Source organism: Amphibalanus amphitrite, unplaced genomic scaffold, assembly GCF_019059575.1.
Source record: "Amphibalanus amphitrite isolate SeventyFive unplaced genomic scaffold, NRLGWU_Aamphi_draft 000313F_arrow, whole genome shotgun sequence".
Classification (NCBI taxonomy): Eukaryota; Metazoa; Arthropoda; class Thecostraca; order Balanomorpha; family Balanidae; genus Amphibalanus; species Amphibalanus amphitrite.
Genome location: NW_024881808.1, coordinates 528,712 through 549,523, shown reverse-complemented (window position 1 = coordinate 549,523; position 20,812 = coordinate 528,712). Strand labels below are relative to the sequence as shown.

Genomic DNA, 20,812 nt, shown 5'->3' with positions numbered 1-20,812 from the left:
ACTCTACCCGGACCACGCTCACCGATCTCCCTCTGTTACCGGGGTTACATGAGTGATCCGTTCCAAATACGCACTACGCTAATGCGCATCAGCTCCCCACAAACGTATCTACGGCACCGGTTACATGAGACTAATTCGTTTTATCTACGTCAAACGGATCTTGTTTGGCTCACCCAGACTGACTCCTCAACGGCCGGTAATTCGCATCACAAACGGAATAGGATTAGCGTACAGTCATGGCGCAGTTGCGGCATTTACCGGGACGACCGAACTAAATTTTAACCCGCGCACCGACGGGGGTCTGCGCCAACTTCGCACCGACGGGGGGGGGCGGATGACCGCCCCCCCCCCTGAGATCTCGAGAACGAAGCAAGATAGCGACAAGCGGTAAACGGCATCGGATACGCACGGTCAAGATCTATAAGTTTTACAAAGGTCATTTTCAGGTCAGGTCAACGATGACGTCACAGGGGTCGAAAAAGTCAAAATGGCGGCGCTAGATATGGAGAGTTTTTCTCCGAATAACTTTCGAATGAGTCAAGATAGGAACAAACTAAGGGCATCATCGTGATCCTCTCGTCAATCCGCATCGAATGATATATATGTTGACCTCGAAAGGTCAAGGTCAAAGGTTGACCTCAGGTCACGTGACCTCGAGGTCATCATGTATATCATTCGATGCGTCTTGACGAGCTGAACACAATGAGACCATCCACGCGGCTGTATCTTGTTCCTGTACGGAGTTATTGGCCAAAAACCTTTGGTGACCTTTGATGACGTCACATGACCTCACAGCTGCCGAACAGCAAAACAGACCTCAAGGTAGTGAAGGTTGATCGTATATGAAGTCATGTATGGTATATGGGGCCATTCCGACCCGTTTTAGTGGTAAAAACAGGGAGTTGATTTTTCCCCCATTGACTTATGGGGAGATCCGTGTAAGACGCCCAGGGTCGGTAAGAGGCCCCATCGCCTTTTTTACCAAACCAATAATGCTATTTATTTTTTAATGTTCTTGTAAAGCAGAAGCCCTCTTGAAACAACAACTCACGAAACCTGAGGTATCAGGTGCGTCGCAGCAACTTTTGGTAAGCCTGTTTCTGTTTTTGCCCCTTTACTTGCTAGACTGCACCTTTATCACCCTTATATATCTGAAAAAAACAATGGCTATCAAATGCAATCTTATCTCATCAAAATTGTCACATGTTAGCTTCAGAATGGACCATGTTCTGGTGCGCTGCAAATGTCTCATAAACCATAAATATTGTGACGTTAAAACACTGCATTTTTTTAAGAGGCCCTCCCTTCGAGGATGATAAAACGCCCCCCGATAAAAAACGCCCCCGATGCTAAAACGCCTGCACCTGCGGCAGGCGTGGCATTCTTTTTTCAAGGAGTTTGTTTTTTGTTTCTTTTTTCTGTTTCCTTTCTTAGAGGTAATAGGTACAATTTTCGTTGGTCATCAGCGTTTGGTTGTGCTAGTTTTCGCATTGTTCGAGCGCTTTGGAAGTGTTATTGGTTTCGATAACACCGTATTTGCTAAGCTTTTCGAAATAAAAGGCCTTGCAGCTGTGTTCGCAAAGCGTCTTTTACAAGTCGACTTGACTTGTAAAACGCCCGAGGGGGGTGGGCGTCTTACCATACCCATAGTGTAAGAGGCCCTTTTGCAACTTTTTCCAAAATGTTAAAGTTTACGGTTTGTGTACCCCCTAGATTCATTTTGAATGCAAATATGTATGGGAAAATGATGCATGCTCACAGCGCATGCACACGTTAGCTCTTAAATATTATCACATGTCTAAGAATAGCAACTGAGCTTAAGGGGGGGCCTCCTGCACCACTCTCCCCTAATGGGGAGGTCGCGAAATTGACCTGACCTTAGGTCACCGATATCAAAATTCCGAGATATACAAATTGTAGCTACTAATGACCTTATAACATCCTGCGACTTTCAAAGGCCTCCGACATCTACTGTAGCTCTGGGGCACGGTGACAAAGTTGCAAAAAAGTGACTTGAGGTTGGGTCATTCAAAGTGACCTGGTGACCTGACCTTGAAAGATAGGAGGTTCAAATTTGCACACCATGTGTAAAATTAATGAGGGAATAGTCGTACCAAATTTCGCGGCGCTACGCGCCGCGGTTTTCCCGCTATTCGCGAAAAACCTCAGGAGGGGGGGGGGCGGATATCCGCCCCCCGTCGGTGCGCGGGTTAATTATTGAACGATATAACATCATTTGATATGCTCAAAAACACTAAAAATAAACATGAAATCAAAAATTGAAAACAAAGCTTTCGTGTTTTAAATCACTGAGCACTGATTAGCCATGCAGCGACAGCAGGGTGGTCAGAATAAATCTTTCCATAAAAATATTTCATTCATTTTATTTTTGCTATTTACCAATTTCACCTTCAAAGACTAAACCAAAATATCGACAATTTTTTTGCTATTTTCTACGAAGTATTCAATAAAAAATGCTTATTATTTCGCATTTTAACGCTTCTATTCAGCAAAGAATAGTTCTTGTGAAATACGTCCAGTTCCGGTCCGAGTCGTGCACCTCGGCTACATGAGCGATCCGTTCCAAATACGTACTACGCTAATTCGCATCAGCTCCCCTAGAACTTATTCACGGCACCGACTACATGAGCAAATTCGTTTTAGTGACGTCAAACGGATCTAGTTTGACTCTCCGCCCGATGCGCATTACAAACGGAATAGCTTACAAATGTGGCGCATTTCCGTAGCAATAGAGGTGACTGAATTGATAATTTAATATGTTATGTCTTTTTTTGCATTTCATCTGCTCATAACATTCTAAGTTAACTAGAGAAAAAAGTTAAAAATAAAGTTGTATTGTTTTGACTTATTGCTCACTTGCCTCTCTCGATTTGTCTGTAGTGCTGTCAGAAAAAATGTTTCCACTGAAAGTTCTTAGGTATTTTCTTTTTTTTTGTTTTTCATCATATTTATTTTGAAAACTTAACAAAATACCTAAATATTTTTTAACTTTTGATTTCAAAAGCAACAAATGACAAAATACCTTGTATTTTTCATTTTAAGGCTTCTTTTTGGGAAGTAATAGTTCCTGTAATACGTATCTTTGTCCTATTCGCTTCCAAACCTCCTTTCTCGGCGGATTTTGTTCGGACCGCCGATTCGTATTAGCAGGTGGATACATGAGTCGGAAGTACGTTCCTGATTCGCATTAGCGGTGAATCCGATCGTGATACGTATTTGCTTTGCTCATGTAACCGCGGATCGGATCGCCGATTCGTACTAGCAGGTGGCTACATGAGTCGGTAATGCGTTCCTAATTCGAATTAGCGGCTAAATACGTATTTACTGTGCTCATGTAACCCCGATATGTATGTCGCGGCGCCTGTCACTGCGTATAGCGAAACGGACGGCCCGGTTTAAATCGCTTTACTCGGCGGAGTCCCGGCCGGCGTGAGTCAGCGCTGCCCGGCGGCGGGCCATCAGGTCACGGGTGGCCGGGGAGACCGGGGGCGCGGTGGGGTTGCGGATCGTAAGTTTCCGCAGCGGAGCGTGAGCGTCAACAATGGGCAGAAATCGGTTCACAAAGGCAGTCCACTGCTCACCCACCGTCGGCGCAGCGAATACCTTCCCCCAGTCCACACAGCTCAGGTCATGGTGGTTAAAAGCGGCAGCATCCAAATGTATAAAATTGCGTGAGAAAATGACTGTGGGCTTCACATGTGGTTTAGGAACACTGACTCGAACACTGATAAGATGGTGAGGGCTAAAATCACAGTTTAGAACGCACAAACTCGTAACGTTATCTCGATTGTCAACCATACATAAGTCGAGTAAAGAACCGGAGGTGAAAGTGGCCGAAGTCACGACTCACGAGCTGGTGCAGAGAGTGATCCGATAAAAACTCAGCGAGCCGGCGACGCGAGGGATCACAGTGGTCTTTGAGCAAGTCACAATTCAGGTCACCGCAGATCACCAGTGGGACCCGGGGAAAGTCAACCAGTATACGGTGCAGCTGCATCTCCAGGTCATTGAAGTCGTCCTGCAGGGCAGCTACTGTGTACCGGGGCGGCCGGTACAGGGAGCCGATGACGAGCTGACGTCCCCGATCAAGCTTAACCCGCGCCCAGCACGACTCCAGCCTGCTGTTGGGGCTTCCGGAACCAGCGATCTTGAGGTTGGATGTGGTTAAACCGGTCTTGGTAAGGATGGCCACGCCGCCGTACCCCCGTCCGTCGGGCCGATCCGTACGGCTGATGGTGTAGCCCGGAAGAACGACGAGTCGGCTAGGAGTGGAGGGTCTCAGCCACGTCTCGGAAAGGAGCACGGCATCGAAGTCGCGACGTCGCAGCACGTCCGAGAGCTCTAGGAGTTTGGGCTTCAGGCTCTGAATGTTCAGTGCCCCGATGTGCAGACAGGCGTGTGCCGCTCCCCGCCCGCGGCGGCGGCGGCCCCTCTGTCCGCGCGCACCGCGCCGCCGCGGTCTCCTCCCTCTACCCTGCCTCGGTCGCGGCCCGGCTCGGTCACCGGCAGGTGAGTGACAGGTCGCTGCCTCGGGCGCTGAGAGGTCACGGGTCAGGGCCGGCGCCGTGCCACCGTGTGGCCCGGGCGCACCGCGGGGACGAGCCGGCTGCCGGGTGGTGACGTCACGCAGCAGGCAGCGATCCGACGGTTGCAGACGCTACACTCTGCTGCGATGCACGGCATCCGTCCAGGGAGAGGGATCCAGCGCCGGCTGCGGGGCGCAGATGAGCATCAGCACTCGCACGACGGCGAGCAGGGTCAGGCACAGCGGGCCAGGTCTCGATGCATGAGGAGGTTCAAGTCCGTCACACGTGACACGACCGTCACGCAGCCGAGTTTCGTCCAGTGCGAAGATTCGGGATCAGTCCTGGGCTGTTAGTACCACTTTCACTCCAGATGCACATTGAAAACACACACACCGGATAGGCAAAATGGGTACACGGGTAGGAGCGAGCAGCGCTCGCGTCCGCACAGGGCGGCGCGCTCAGCTGAACTGGTTTATACTCAAGGTTCATGCATCCTCTCCTTTCTCTGTCTATCTCCCTCTCTCTCTCTCTCTCTCTCTCTCTCCCTCTCTTTCTCTCATCTATCTCCTCATCTTCATCTTCTGATTTTTGTTTTGATCTCTCATTGTGTTCTTTTTTCAGAGACGGTGATTCACTAATCTCGAACAGAGACGTCACGGACGGGATAGTTCGTCAGTCGCGACCGGAACAAATATGACGTCATTGGTAGTCAGGAACGGAAATTATGACGTCATACATAGTCACGAATAAACATATTGTCAACAAAAATCAGATAAAACTTGTCACGTCATAACTAGCTGTGAGGAAATATGATGAAGTCGTCAACAATGAAGTGCTTACATAATGAGGGATCACCAAAAATAAAGAGCAAATAGGTATCATGCCAAGCCCTCAAAAGTTGCGAGGAATTTTGATGACGTCTCCGAAAAACAGCCCGAGACTGCTGTAATGACGTCACGAATAGTCACGAGAAAATGTGATAATGTTACAAAAGCCACAAGCAGCTATGATGACAACCATCAATGTGTAGTCAATTCAAAACAAGACATAACAGAATAGCATTGTATGTCTTTTCTGGCTGTCTGGGCATTGTCCACCGATCATAGGAGAAAAGCATTTGAAACACACTCTTGTAATCGAGATTTCAAAGTTATGCTATAGCATAACTGTGCCACCTTCGTATACGACGTCGGCGCAACGTATCGGCATAAAGTCAACAAAACGTAAAATGACGGACCTTTCGTCAACCTTGCCGACGCACGCTTGTAACGTTGCCATAGCGTCCTGACAACGTTGTACACCATAACTTACCGAAATGCAACGTTTTGACAACGTTGTGCCAACGACATCCGTGAGCTGGGCAGGACCCTGGAACCCAATGACAACTTCACTGTACCAAGTTCTAGCAGCGCCCAATTTTACGACCTTTGGGTCATTGACTTGACCTGGAAGTTCAACCAATGAACTAGGACATGGACAAATCTGCGTAGAATCGGCCTCCTCTCGACACATGCAACATGCTCGTTTTTTTTCGCGAAGTTTTATTTTCGTTAGGAAAGTATCGCTATCCAGTATCCAACATTGTTATCTGCCGTTATCGACCGTTAACCCTCGCCGGCCGAGGGGGGGGGCGGGTGCCGCCCCCCCCCCATAGTTTTTTTTTCGCGATAGCTCCGAACACGCTGGCGATAGAGAGCTGAAACTTGGCATACCTGACCTTTGATCCAAGCCGGATCTTTTGACACCAACCGCATTTTAGGTCAGGTCAGGTCACTGACCTATGACGTCATACGTGAACCTCTGCACGGTCTTCAGATGTCGCAACTTCGCAACGCCCTCACTGCCAGAGGAGATGTCACAGGGAAATGAAACTTGCAGGATCTAGTATCCATTATGAGTCCCACAACTTGTATATCTCGGATTTTTCCTAAAGGTCATATGAGGTCAGATCATTTTCGTGACCTCACCATTATAAGTCAATGGGGAAAAATGAAAACTGCTATTCTGGCGCCGGGAACGATCTCCAACTATCTCAAGCACACAGAATCGTGATTTGATGCACTCCTTGCAAGGTTAGATGCGTCACTTTTGCAATGTTGACCTTGCGTGACGTCATTTATGACGTCATCAAGGTCATATTAGTTTTTCGTCAATAACTCTTGATCAAATTGAGCTAGCGAGTCGGGAAAGCCACCAATGGACTCAGGAAGGCCTGCCGAATCGAATGATATGCGACATGACCTCTTTCGACCAGCTTCGTGACCTGGGGGTACTGACCTGACCTTGACCTGAGTTCAACACCCCAAGTTGACCTGACCCGGACAAAAAGTATATCATTCGACGCGCCTGAGCGAGGCGAACACGATGCTGCCAAAATCGGCGCTCTGCGGCCGTTTTTTGCGAAGTTATTCACCAAAAACTGAACCGTACCTTGGGGCACTTGACCTGACCTCAGAGGTTACCGGTTGACCTAGGACCTTAAAATTGGGTACCAATCTCTGCGTCTCGTAACGGCGCACACGCTCGTTTTTTCCGCGACGCGCTAGCTCCACCAGGGGCGAAACGGCGAGGGGGGGTCGTACCCGCCCCCCCCCCCTCGGCCGGCGCGTATGTAGAAAACCAATAGGTCCGGCGAGGGTTAACCTACTAGATAATGGATATTGCCGAAAAATGGTAATGGGAAGATTCTGTCCCCCCCTCTCCCCCGGCGCGGGTTAACCCGGCACCGCCTGGGCTATTTCCGTACCCACATCAGCCTGGGGGGGGGGGGGTCGGATCCGACCCCCCCCCTGTTATCTCGAGAACCAATGGTCGTATCGAGCCCCGCGAGGCGGCGTTCGAAAGGTCTCTACGAGACCTTCCCAAAGTACTCTTAAGATTTTAAGATTGAGGTCAACTTTCGGGTCAAGGTCAGGTCAAAGGTCAAATTCAGGGGTTTTGCATGATTAGGCTTACGGACAGCGGAATCGATAGCTGCTGCTCGAAACTCACCACAAATGACCTCAAAGACCTAGTGAAGGTACCATGTGCGTACAGGGGTCATACTAAGTACGGGTCAAGGTCAGGTCAGGTCACGAAAGGTCACGGTTTTCACTTTCTGCTACATGGGCGTGCGACTCATGTTTTATGGCTTATTTTTCACGCCAAATCCGATGGTAATGGTTTTATGTGACCCCAAGTCACTGTGCTGGTGATAAGTGTGCATTGAAAGCATAAAAAATCGTTTATACCATACATAACTAAACAAGGGCTAAGAAAAAAAGTCAATTTTTCAACTTTTTATTTTTGACATAAAAATAAACTTTTCTAGACGAGCTTTGTCCCAGGAATCTAGTGGTGCCATTTGTTTTCACATGCGATGTTCAGAAGTGCCTCTAATTCGCGAAAATGCTTATGACGTCACCATGCCCTATGCATGTTGGAGCTATTTTTTACAATTTGGGGGTCAAAAATCAAGATAGAAAGTTGAAATTTGGGACATCAAATGTTCTAATAGAGCTCTATAACATATAATCCGGTTTTTTGGAAATTCTCCAAATTTTGGATTTTATTAGCTGTTTTCCAAAAAATATAGTTTTTTGAACTTTTAGGGGTAAAAAACGCATTTTATGGAAAATCCGAGACAGCCATTTTAAAGAACTCGTTGAGCTGCGTCTTTTCATGTCCTTAATTTGTAATTTGCTTAAAACCTCGATTTTTGGAGATTTTTTAAACATTTACCATTTTTTGACTGAAAACGCCATGTAGTTACATCACTAAAATCGATATATCTCAGAAATTTTTGAAATTTTTTTCTTAAAAATCGCACAAGAGACGTCAAATTGATGGGGGAGAAGGTATGCCAAGTTTCAAGTTGATAGCGCAAGTGGTTCATGAGTTATTCAAGAAAAACGGAGGGGGGGGTCGGATCCGACCCCCCCCAGGCGGTCGCGGGTTAACCCTCGCCCGCACATGGGGGGGGGGGGTTGCCACCCCCCAGGTAGTCTTTCTGCTCTGCACTCAACATTTTTTGAGCTAGAAGGCTGATTTTTCGTATAGCTGCTCCTCTATCCTTTCTTGATGTCCACTGAAAATTTCAAGTTTCTGTGGTTTTTGGTTTCGGAGATATGACCTTGTTTTTCAGGTCATGTCATGACCCAAATGGCCAATCCTCAACATCTTGCGTTGGCTATGGGCCTTGTGAGCTTTTAACACCTTGATTTCGGCCTTTTATGCCAATCCTACCTCCCACCTATCATGAAACATGTTGTTCGACGATGTACAGAGGTCATGGTCAGGGTCAAGGTCAACCTAGGTCATCTAAGATAATTGCGTTTTAGTCAAGCTGAATTTACTTTTTTTGAAATTTTTTTACTACATTTTTGGTAAAAGCTTCTCAGATCATGATTTCATGTAATATGGACACATAAACAATCGGTGCACACATCAGTATACACACAGACACACACAGACCTACAAACACATATTATTGACCTTGACCTAACTTGACCTGAGATGACCTCAGCAGCAAAAACCTGGTCGGGTAGTGTGACAAAGAGGTTCTAGCTGACTTGGCACCAGAAAACGGCATCGTCATCGGTATATGACAAGCAGCGCGCTTGATATCCAACGGTGACCTAAAACAGCAACATTTTTTAGTTTGACCTGACCTGGAAGGTCAATGACTGACCTGAGAAGGTAAAACTGGGTATCATTGGATTTGTCTTTTCCCAAAGAATCTTTTTGGTCTTTACCGCTAAGCTCTATCTCCAACAGAAACGAAATGGCGCGGGGGGGTGGCAACCACCCCCCCCCCCCATGTGCGTTCTAGGATGGGAAAATGGCATGTGCGGGCGAGGGTTAAGTAGCAAAAGAAAGTATGGAAAATATAGAAAAACGATATAACTTGCATGCGTTTATTGCGAGCAATCACAAGCAGCAAAAGCATTATCATATTCATGTGAGTGAAGTGTAGAATTCTTGTCCTGTAAGAAAAAAAAAAACGCGTAGTTCATTCACCTTTCTCCGATACAGGTGTCCTAAAAGTATGTCTCATTTGCTCACTTTCGCGCTCATAGATCATTCACACATTTTTTAGACAGTGTGGGAAAAAGCCACTTACCTATCCCTTATCCCTAAAGCCGTACATAACAACGGCACTTAGCAATTAATTACACTTGTTTCTCACGTCAAACAGATTCTATTACATTTGTTTCTCACGTCAACCAGTTTCTATCACATTTACACCCAGCAGCAAGTTCAACAGCACACACCATGTGAATGTACAGTCTCTCACAAAAGTACCGATACACAGACAATGTGAGGGGCGGAGAACCGCCGGCTAAACTCGCCCCGCCCCCCCCCCCCCCTCGCCATCGTCACCCATCCCCAGGTCAGGCGATTCGGTGGCTCTCAAACTTGGCAGTCCTCCCTCGGTCGGGTTTGTTGACACCGCCGCACAGTGTATCGGTACTTTCAGGAGAGACTGTACGCAATAATAACTTTCCAGTTTTCACAGGCGTCTTTAGAAATGTAAAGGACATATGGTGCCTTCATTCTATCGATTCCGTAAAGGAGGGTGCTCTAACGGATAAAGCTGGATAAGGCAGCATTGACGATCATATAACTGTGTATCTTATCCATATTTTTAGTCCCTAAGTCACACAATCTCTACAATTGCTCACATCATTTGAATGATTTTAACCCTCGCCCCGTTGGGGGGGGGCCATTTTGGCCCCCCCCTGTGGTTTTTCCCGAATAGCAAGAAAACGGCGGCGCGCAGCGCCGCCAAATTTTCAGTACCTTCCCGGGCATCAATTTGACACCTTCACACAAAATTTCAAGTCTTAGGTCACCTTAGGTCAGGAGTTATTGAGGTCAAACTGAGGTCATGTTCGAGCAAAAATGAGCAAAAAACATGCAATCTTGAAACGCTCACCAAATCTACAGTTATCAAGCAATTTTAAAGTTCTTTATATGGTCTAGTAGACAAAAAGCGGCGCTACAAAACTGCTATCTCGGATTTTCAAAATTTTGGGTTTTTGACCCCAAAAAATTCAAAAAATTGATTTTTTTAGAAAAACTAAAAAAAAATCCAAAATTTTTCCGAATTTCGAAAAAACCGGAATATATGTGATAGTCCCTGCGCTCTTCTATATACATACCAAATTTCAGATCGATATCTCGTTTTTTGGCCAAGTTATAGCAAAACAACTGTTCAAAAATGATGACATCAAATTTTTGAACTCAATTTTTAGCGATTCTAGACCACGTACGGCAAAACAAAGACCACCGTTGAACTCCCCGTGACGAGCTGCATCGATTCGATACCTATTTTATGCAAAAATATCAACTTTGAAATTTGACCTAGTTTGACCTGACCTTGACCTGACCTTGACCTGACCTTGACCAAAACGTGACCTAGGCTGGCCCCAAAGGCTGCCTGACCCACATAATCGCATTTGTCATGTGAAATGGACCATAAAACATGTATCACACGACACTTTCATATTGTGACCCCCCAGTGACCTGACCTCTGTGACCTGACCTGGTATCAGTGACCTCAAATAGCAAAATATGTGTTTGAAGAACATTTCCCCATCGATGATTTTCAATGAAATGCATTTTACTCGATTTTACAACGCATTTCTTGAAATGCCTATAAACGGTGAAAATTGGACCTTTGACCTGACCTGTGACGTCATCGGTTTGACCTAGGTCAATAAAATTGGGTCACAAGGTAGTTCCCTGATAGAGCTATCCAACACCGTTTGCCGCTTGTCGCTAGGTTGCGTGGTTCTCGAGATCTTAGGGGGGGGCCAAAATGGCCCCCCCCCCAACGGGGCGCGTTGCTCGGCAGAGCCCAACGGGGCGCGGGTTAACCGAACTATCACGTTATTGTTTCTCATCATACATGATACAGGAAACGCATAAGCAGAAGCAGCATAGTAAGAACAAGCGATAAGTGTTTGGCACCACCGTGTTCACCCGGTGCACGCTGATGCTGAAGGAGCGCAGTTTCACCGGCTCCTAGTTGGTGATGAAGCCCGGCAGACTGTCGTCCCATTTGTCCGTCATATTCTCGGATCCTTCCAATCCAAGGGTGAACAAGTCTGCCGGTACCGGGTGGAGTATGACGTCATACGGGGACAAAATATGACATGTGACGTCACTGAGGAGCCAACAGGTGCTATATGACGTCATGGAAGAATAGTGCCACAGTGACGTCACAGCGGCGATAACTGACTGAATGAACATAATGACGTCATCCATAGGTGTAGGAACGTTTTCGAAAGTGGGGGGGGGGGCAGGCTCCCAGAGGAACAAAACCTCACCTACCCCAAAATCCATTTTCTCCTCGGATTTCGGCCACTTTATTTTCGCAAGCACGCTCAAATTGGTAAAAAAAACGTGACAAGAAAAAAAAATCGACCAAAATCTCGGGGAGAATCCCGTCCAGAAATTTAATCTCATGGACGCGTCCCCCTGGCCTCCGTAGCCGCGTTGGCACCAAGATCGGATCCAGAAAAACTCCAAGGGGAGGGTCATCAACCAAATCATCAATCGAATCAAAGTAGTGCCCCTACCTATACCCAAAATTAAAACCAACTGATTTCGGCCACTTAATTTTGGTGGTGCCCTATTTTCATTTAATATTTATTTGTTTTGCCATGGCAGGAATGTGGTGCCCCTGGCGGGCCTGTGGTGCCCCTGCTAGGCCGCAGTTGCCCCTGGCAGGTTTGTGGTGCCCCTGGAAGGACTGTGGTGCTCCTTACACGAGCCTGAAGTGCCAGCGACAGGCCCATGGTGCCTCTGCGAGGCCGGTGGTGCCCCTGCGAGGCCGTGGTGCCCCTGCTAGGCCGCTGGTGCCCCTGGGCCCTGGCAGGACTGTGGTGCTCCTGACAAGCCTGAAGTGTCCCCGACAGGCACGTGATGCCCCTGACAGTCCCAAGGTGCCCCTGCGAGGTCAGTGGGTGCCCCTGGCAAGCCTGTGGTGCCCTTGGCAGGTCTGTGGTGTCCCTGGCAGACCTGTGGTGCCCCTGCTAGGCTTCTGGTGCCCCTGACAGGCCTGTGGTGCTCCTGGGCCCTGACAAGCCTGAGGTGCCCTTGACAGGTCCGTGGTGCCCTTGACAGGCCCAAGGTGTCCCTGAGAGGCCGGTGGTGCCCCTGCGAGGCCGGTGGTGCCCCTGGAAGGGCCTTTGGTGCCCCTGGAAGACCTGTGGTGCCCCTGACAGGTCTGTTGTGCCCCTGGCAGACCAGTGGTGCTCTTGCTAGGCCAATGGTGCTCCTGACAGGCCGGTGGTGCCCCTGTCAGGTCTGTGGTGCCCCTGATAGGTCGGTGGTGCCCCTGGTAGGCCTGTGGTGCCCCCGGGCCCCAAGGGGGCATGACCCATGTGACCCCACCTTGGATCCGCCACTGGTTGGCACCCATGCGAATTCCAGAAGCATCCAAAAACATTTTTATTACGAGCGAGCGTGAAACGTGAGAAGCGAAAAGTCAGCAAAAGGTGTGTGTGTGGGGCGGGGGGCAGTTAACATTGCTGGCCCCCATTCGAAAGTGGGGGACCATTGCCCCCTGCCCCCTGTTCCTACGCCTATGCCAGTAACCGATCAACTAATGCAAGGTCGCCTAACATAAATTGTTAGTTTACGCCGTTTACGCATTCTGCTGCGCCAGTATTGTCTCTCTTTGCAGCGCGCGCTGCCCCTAAGCTGCCACTTATTGCTTCTGACAAAGTTACCTTTCATTGGGTGGAGGAAAATTGCACTCAATAACGATGAAGCACAAATGGAAATCTTCATGGAAGGGCAGGCCAGAGAACCGTCAGGTTTGTTCTTCGGGGTGATACCTACAAATGCATTAAAAAGTTCGGCAAAAAGTGGGGGGGGGGCTAATTAACATTACTGGCCCCCCACTATGAAAAGTGGGGGGCCACCGCCCCCCGTCCCCCTGTTCCTACACCTATGAACGATATGACGTCACTGGACTGGTACGATAAAATAACCGCAACATTGACAGAAAAACATCACCACGGGATAGTAAGAATCATGTCTCTATTTCTGTTTTGGTCACAATAAAACAAGGGCTGTCAGCACACTTACAACTGCAGTGTGATGGACATACATGCTCGATCGATATCGCCTCCCCAGCATTCCTAGGAACATTACATCCCACATAATTCATCATGCTACAGTGACCACTCGCGGCAATGACCCCTGAACTCCGGACGCCCTGAATTCGTACACACTGATCGGAACTAGAATGCATCGGCCGTAGAATACCTACATACACGGTGCACTGCACGGTACACTGCAAACATTGTATATTCAACACCAATTTACTCTGCCTAAAGTTAACCCTCGCCCGTATAAGGGGGGGGGGGGTCGAACGGACCCCCCCCATGGTTTTTCGCGAATAACTCGCGTAAAAAGCGGCCGATCATGACAAAACTTTCAGTACCCTCGCGTTCAACAATTTCACACCTACCCTAAAAAATTTAATGACCCTGACCCGAATGACCTTTGACCTGTGACCTACTTTTCGAGACCATGTTTGGCTGGAATCGCGATTCGGCGTATGTCGGCTCGCATTAGCCGCGCGTTTGCAGTCTTTTCGTGGTTTCAAGCGTTCAAACATGTGATATGATGTTGCCCCCATGCATAAGGGTGGGTGACAAGGTCACCTGAAGGTCAGGTCAGGTCATTGACCTTTGATGACCTCGGTTCACCTTTTCGAGTTTTACATGTTTCTAGGCCAGTTTTTGGAGCTGAATTCGAATTTAGCAACCATATGAACATTTACGAAGTAGTTTTGGTGCCTTCGTAACATGTTACGAAGCTGTCAGAGGCGGTTGCCACCTATACTACGAATACGCTTACTGGTTGACCTGACCTGACCTGACCCGACCTGGACTAAATACATGAAGACATCATCTGTGATCAAAACTAACATGATATTCGTGATCAGCACCCCGAAAAACCCAATGACAGCCACACTTTACGACGTTCTAACAGGTCCCGATTTTCCCGCCTTTGGGGTCATTGACCTGACCTGCAAGGTCAACCAATGACCTAGGACCTTAAAATTGGGTATCATCGGCTTCCTCTCGTCACGGGCAACACGCTCGTTTTTCCACGAAGCTCTAGCTCGATCAGGGGCGAAACGGCAAGGGGGGCCCCTTAAACGTTCGCGGCTGGAAAAACACCAATACGGGCGAGGGTTAACCCGCGCCCCGTAGGGGGGGGGGGCCGAAACGGCCCCCCTGTCCTTTTCGGTCGATATCTCCTAAACGGCTGGAGATATCGCCACCAAACTTTTAGGACCCCTCCGGGCATCGATTTTACACATTGTGACCAAAATTTTTTCCAGAGGCTATGATAGGTTGGCCACAAATGACGTCAGAATGACGTCATGTTCTGTCATTTTCGACCGAAAAAAGACCTTCGCGAGAAGACCTGTCAGGCCTACAGCTTTGAAGATACAGAAAAATGATCAAGACACGAAAGGTGTAGAATTGACAAGGCTACAAAACTGCTATCTCGGATTTTTGAAATTTTTGAGTTTAGACCCCCAAAAATCAAAAATGCATTTTTTTGGATATATAAGCCGAAAAATCCAAAAAGTTTTTTGATTTTTGAAAAAAACCGGAATATATGTGATAGTACCTACCGTCTTCTATCTACATACCAAATTTCAGATCGATACCTCGTTTTTTGGCCAAGTTATAGCGAAAAAAACTGTTCAAAAATGATGACGTCAAATTTTCAAACTCAATTTTTGGCAATTCTAGACCTCGTAGAGCAAAACAAAGACCACCATTGGACTCCCCGTGACGAGCTGCATCGAATCAATACCCATTTTATGCAAAAATATCAACTTTGAAATTTTACCTAATTTGACCTGACCTTGACCTGACCTTCACCAAAACGTGACCTAGGCTGGCCCCAAAGGCTACCTAACCCACATAATCGCATTTGTCATGTAAAATAGACCATAAAACATGTATCACACGACACTTTCATAATGTGACCCCCGGTGACCTGACCTCGCTGTGACCTGACCTGGTATCAGTGACCTCAGATAGCAAAGTATGTGTTTGGCGAACAATGTACCATCGATGGTTTTCAATAAATTACCAATTTACTCGATTTCACAACACATTTCTTGAAATGCCTGTGAACGGTGAAAATCTGACCTTTGACCTGACCTGTGACGTCATCGGTTTGACCTAGGTCAATGAAATTTGGTCACAAGGTAGTTCCCGGGTGGGGCTATCGAACGCCGTTTGAATTTTGAAAATCGGCCGGTAACTTTCCGAGATCTTAGGGGGGGGCCGAAACGGCCCCCCCCCCTACGGGTGGTAGGGTCCGCCGGTAGCCCTACGGGGCGCGGGTTAAATTGCCGTTGTTTACCGGCTCTTCGTTAGAAATTGTGGACTTTATCCATGCTAGGCTGCTGCCATCTGGTGGTCAAACCGCTGTGTATGGTGCTGCCATCTGTGTGTTCCCTCCTGTCCATGGAAGGAACCACATGCAGCACCACCAAAACTTACTGAGGATGACTGCTGCAGGCGCATTCTGAGTCGGCGTGGTATTTTCGAATGATACTCCTACCAGAACTTATCCACTTTGATGCTGCTGGTGGACGGCGGCTTTCTCAGCTTCTCATAGACGAGTACTGTGGACAAGACAAGAAATGTAGAGAGGTTTGGAGTGCAACAGTTTGCATTAACAGTCACAAACTGTCGAAGATGACCATAAAATCTTATATGTAATAGGCAAGGGGCTTCTCAAAGTATACATTCAGGCGTCTGTAATGTGGCGTCACAAAGCGCAAATATGCAACATCGCACATAGCTATGACTTTATTGTCTGATGTGACGTGTCTCACCGGAACATAAACAGCTCATGAGTGTTTATGTCCACATGCGGCTAGCATAGCATTACAGCCGACAGCCGTGCATCAATGGCTACGCTGGCTGTCACTCTTTTCAATGAGTACAGCAAACTACAATACTGATTTCTCGTTTTATCTTTCTCAATTAAAGGTTATACAAAGCTCAGCAACACAGGCAATAATCTCCAGTTGCCTACAACCACACTTCCAGTCAATAGTCCCATTTCACACTGTGGGTGTCATTGTAAACATGCACACAGTGGGGTGCAAACACAAAGTACAACGATATATCCGACATGCACAATGCACAATGCAAATCGCCTACAGCCAGTGGTGTCACATAGTTAGGTCAGATTGATGCTTAAAAAATGATGCCGCTATGCTGATCATATAAGTTGTGACGTCACATCAGCGTTATGTGTTCATCTCGACCCGTTGAGAGTGTACGACAGCGGCTCCGAGAGGCCGGTGGCGCCGTGCCGTCTGTTGTGGGACTGATCAGAGGCGCTGGGCGGCGCCGCCACTTACCTAGGACCTGGAACCTCAGTGTTCTCGGCTTGCCGTCATCTCCTTTCCCCAGGTCTGCCTGGACCAGGACGTCCAGGACCCTCTGACTGAGCTGCTCCGTTGCGTAAACATGCAGCCACTCCAGTTTCCGACAGGTAACCACCAGTCTGCGATAGAGAAGTCAATCGGATACCAACTTTTTGGTATACCGATACCAAACCGATACCAACTTGGTATTTGGTATTTCAATCGTAATGTGTTTGGTATTTTGTTGGCATCATAAACCCTCACTAATGTATAAGAGGCTAAGAAATCGGTAAAAAGTTGGTATTTCCCTCATTTTCCCAAGTTGGTTTGGTTTCGGTATTTCCCCACGTTTTTGGTTTGTATTTGGTTTGGTATCGGTATTCCGATTTTCCGTAATTGACACCACTAGTCTGCGACACAACAGGACACAGGCCAGTCAGCGACACCAGCCGGCCGACCGGCCGTCTGGAGGGGACGAGTCCCGTCTCCACAAGGCCAGTTCAGGTCAGGTCCGGTCCGGTTGGGGTTCGGCGATCGGTTACGGTCTGAGACTGGGGCCGATGCGGTAGGTAGCGTACTAGCTGATATAAGATTTCATGCATATTGCATATACATATGGGTGATTATAGCCATGTGCATTGTAAACGTAATCAATACAACCATATACCTCAGTATAATGATGTCTATGATAAAGCAAAGTATGGCGTGGTTATGTAAATTTATGCAATAAATGGTTTTGCTGTGTAAATTTATAGGTGAAACAAGTGGTTCGGTCATAGGCAAAATACATGGCTCTACATACAGACATGGTTATTTGTGTTGGTCTGGTCTAGTCTGGATCTGGTCTGCGACTGATCTGGGTGTGGTCTGGGTGTGGTCTGGGTGTGGTCTGTAAGTGGTCTGGGTGTGGTCTGGTCTGCCTGGGTCTGATCTGATCTGGTCTGGTCTGGTCTTGGATGGGTAATGTCTGGTCTGGGCTTGGTCTGGGTGTGGTCCGGGTCTGGTCTGGGTCTGGGTCTGGGTCTGGTCTGTGTATGGTCTGTGTCTGGTCTGGTCTGTGTGTACAGCTGACTGACCTGCTGACCGCTGTGACCGGTATATCCGTACAGAGTTCACTGCGCTGTCCCAGCTGCATGTTACGCAGCTGGGAGCAGCCGTGGAGGGCGGCCAGTGAGGCGTAAGTGATGGCGCCGGACAGAGCGCCGTCAAGTGTGACGTCTTCCAGGCCGGTGAGGGCAGATAGCAGTCGCTGTAGGGCCCCGGCAGTGACACGCGGGCAGTCTGGGAAACACAGGCACATACAGACATGGTAGGTGAATGGTGTGGGAAATGACAGACATTATGCATATTGACATCAGCTGCGCATATAGCAAAATACGTTATCAGCACAGTCAATAGCATTGTAAGTGAAACTGGATATATTCACATAGCTGATGAGTAATTGTGATGCTGATCACTTTTATACGTGTCCCCTAAACGTCACCACACCACTCCGCACATACTCATCATGAGTGGCATCATACCCGTTGACATACCCGTCGTCGGCGGTATTAACATGACCGAACATACCACACATACACACATACAAACATATACGCATTGGTGACGTAATTGCCAATGCTGTCCATAGTCTATATGCCTATTGTTCCTTATTTACTGGTATGGTGCAACCATAGTGTAATGTAATACATAGTTATTTATTACACTATGGTGCAACCATGCATCGTTACTCAATGTTATCATTATATCGAACTACTCATATCAATACCCTGCTCGGCCACTACTGCTCACCATGTATGACTTTTCAGAAATATAGCACGATATGTAATCGACACAACTAATACCAAACAGCATTGTGCATGCAAGACATATTCACATAACCACTCCTGATATCGTCATATAAACCGTTGTAATCACACTACTCCGACGTACCCCCATGACCTGTCCCATGCATATGTCTCCGGTTCACCTGTGCTGGGACGGTGTTACCATGCACAACTACTCGTTGTCATCACTATACCTAACCACTCATACCGATAACCTGTCCGTGTCACCACCACTCACCGAACATGACCAGCAACCCAGCCCGACCAGCCCGTGGTCCCAGCTTCTTGGCCAGCTGGTTGATGACGTCATCTCCCGCCTGTTGTATGACGACCTCCAGCCCATGGTCGGGCCGTCTGTCCTCCGGCAGTGTCAGCGGCTCCCCCGTCTCCCTCGATCCTGTCGGAGAGAGAGCTGTGTCAGCTGACTGCGGTCGGACGGAGCTGCCGCCGGGTCGGGAGGCGGCTGACACTATGGTGTCAAACACGGATATAGACGACACTTACACTGACACAGCCGACTCGTCACTGATAGGAATGAGTTTGGCAATGTCTTTTTTATACAAGCACACATATTAATATACCTACATAGCTCAGCATGGACCATGAACTATGAACAATACACTGAAAAAAATAATGACACCTAAAAGGGGTGTTTTTTGAAGCGTACCAAAAACGCGCAGTTTTCTGGAGTCCAATTACACCCGGAATCAGACACTTTCTAGGGTATTATAACACTGGTTGAGGGAGTATTTTTATACCGTACGGCGTCAAATGATTCCCGGAATCATACGCCTTATGGAATAAAAATACACCCCAAATCAGAATCATAATACTCTAGGAAGTGTCTGATTCCGGGTGTAATCTGACTCCTGGAAACTGCGCGTTTTTGGTACGCTTCAAAAAACACCCCTTTTAGGTGTCACTTCAGGGAGTAATCGGATTTTGAGGGTGTATTTTGATCCCACACGGTGTATGATTCCGGGAATCATTTGACGACATGTGTTATAAAATACACTCCCAACCAGAGTCAGGTTACCTCGGGGGGTGTCTGATTCCGGGTGTAATCGGACTCCTGGAAACTGCGCGTTTTTGGTACGCTTCAAAAAACACCCCTCGTAGGTGTCACCTCAACGATGTCAAATGACTCTTGGGATGGTTTTTCTATACCGGTTCAGGGCCTGTTCCTGTTAGAGTCATACATCAGCTAATATCAATATCACTGGTACTATTGGTCTCCTATATAAGAAATACCGGTAATATTCGAGTGCGGGGATTGGGTTGTGTGCAGGGGTGAGGGATGCACTCGAACCGAGCTGCGGCGAGGGTATAAAGGGTATATTCATCGCATCAGAAAAACAGGTCGCCTGGGCCCTTATCTTGAGACCAATAGTATGGTACAACTAACCAACATACCCATGGGTATGTTCTGCTTCTGAAGCTTATAGGAACGATTAGCCAGACTGCAACGAGACTTTAAATGTAGCTTACATGTGTCTTCACCCTTGCAGCTACAATTTTATCTATTGACGATGACGTCTTCTTTTCAATCAGTCTTTATACCAGATATTGTCAAATGATTCTCGGAATCATACACCTTATGGGATCAAAATACACTCTCCAACAGAGTCATAATTGCAGTTGTTAACCACGTGACGCAAATTAACAATACATGCATGTCATTCTTTATTTTATATGCAACAATAAATTCCAAAACATTTGGGCACGAAATGTATGGCGAAATCTAATGAAAACTTATCGTAAGGCTCATGGGTCCGTGACTCCATTCACCGTAAGGAATTACTCACATTTAAACAATGTTCCATCAACCGGTGATTATTGCTACTTACTTAGGTAGAGTTATTCTGCAGCTTAAGGACATAAAAACTTACCTCCGTCTCCATGGTGCGTTGCTATCTTGTCCTACTTCAAAATTTCGCCGAGTCCAGGGCGCCTCGTTATTTAAATACGCATGTTGAGCAAACTACAAATAAAATCTGAAGTTTATCGTTAAAGCACTATCACTTGAAGTA

The 20,812-nt window shown here is 47.5% G+C and overlaps 1 protein-coding gene across 1 annotated transcript in view; it reads right to left on the bottom strand.

Annotated features, from left to right (window-relative positions):
* Positions 1-9,426: 9,426 nt before the first annotated feature.
* Positions 9,427-20,812, bottom strand: part of LOC122388220 (actin cytoskeleton-regulatory complex protein pan1-like) — a 106,427-nt gene continuing 95,041 nt past the window's right edge. Inside the window, exons 6-11 of the mRNA XM_043379102.1 lie at positions 19,021-19,179; positions 18,033-18,237; positions 16,951-17,096; positions 16,079-16,203; positions 11,371-11,638; positions 9,427-10,249 (exon numbers count right to left, since the gene is read on the bottom strand). Coding sequence (XP_043235037.1) covers positions 16,136-16,203; positions 16,951-17,096; positions 18,033-18,237; positions 19,021-19,179 — 578 coding nt within the window. The 3' untranslated portion in view covers positions 9,427-10,249; positions 11,371-11,638; positions 16,079-16,135. The remainder of the gene's footprint in view (positions 10,250-11,370; positions 11,639-16,078; positions 16,204-16,950; positions 17,097-18,032; positions 18,238-19,020; positions 19,180-20,812) is intronic.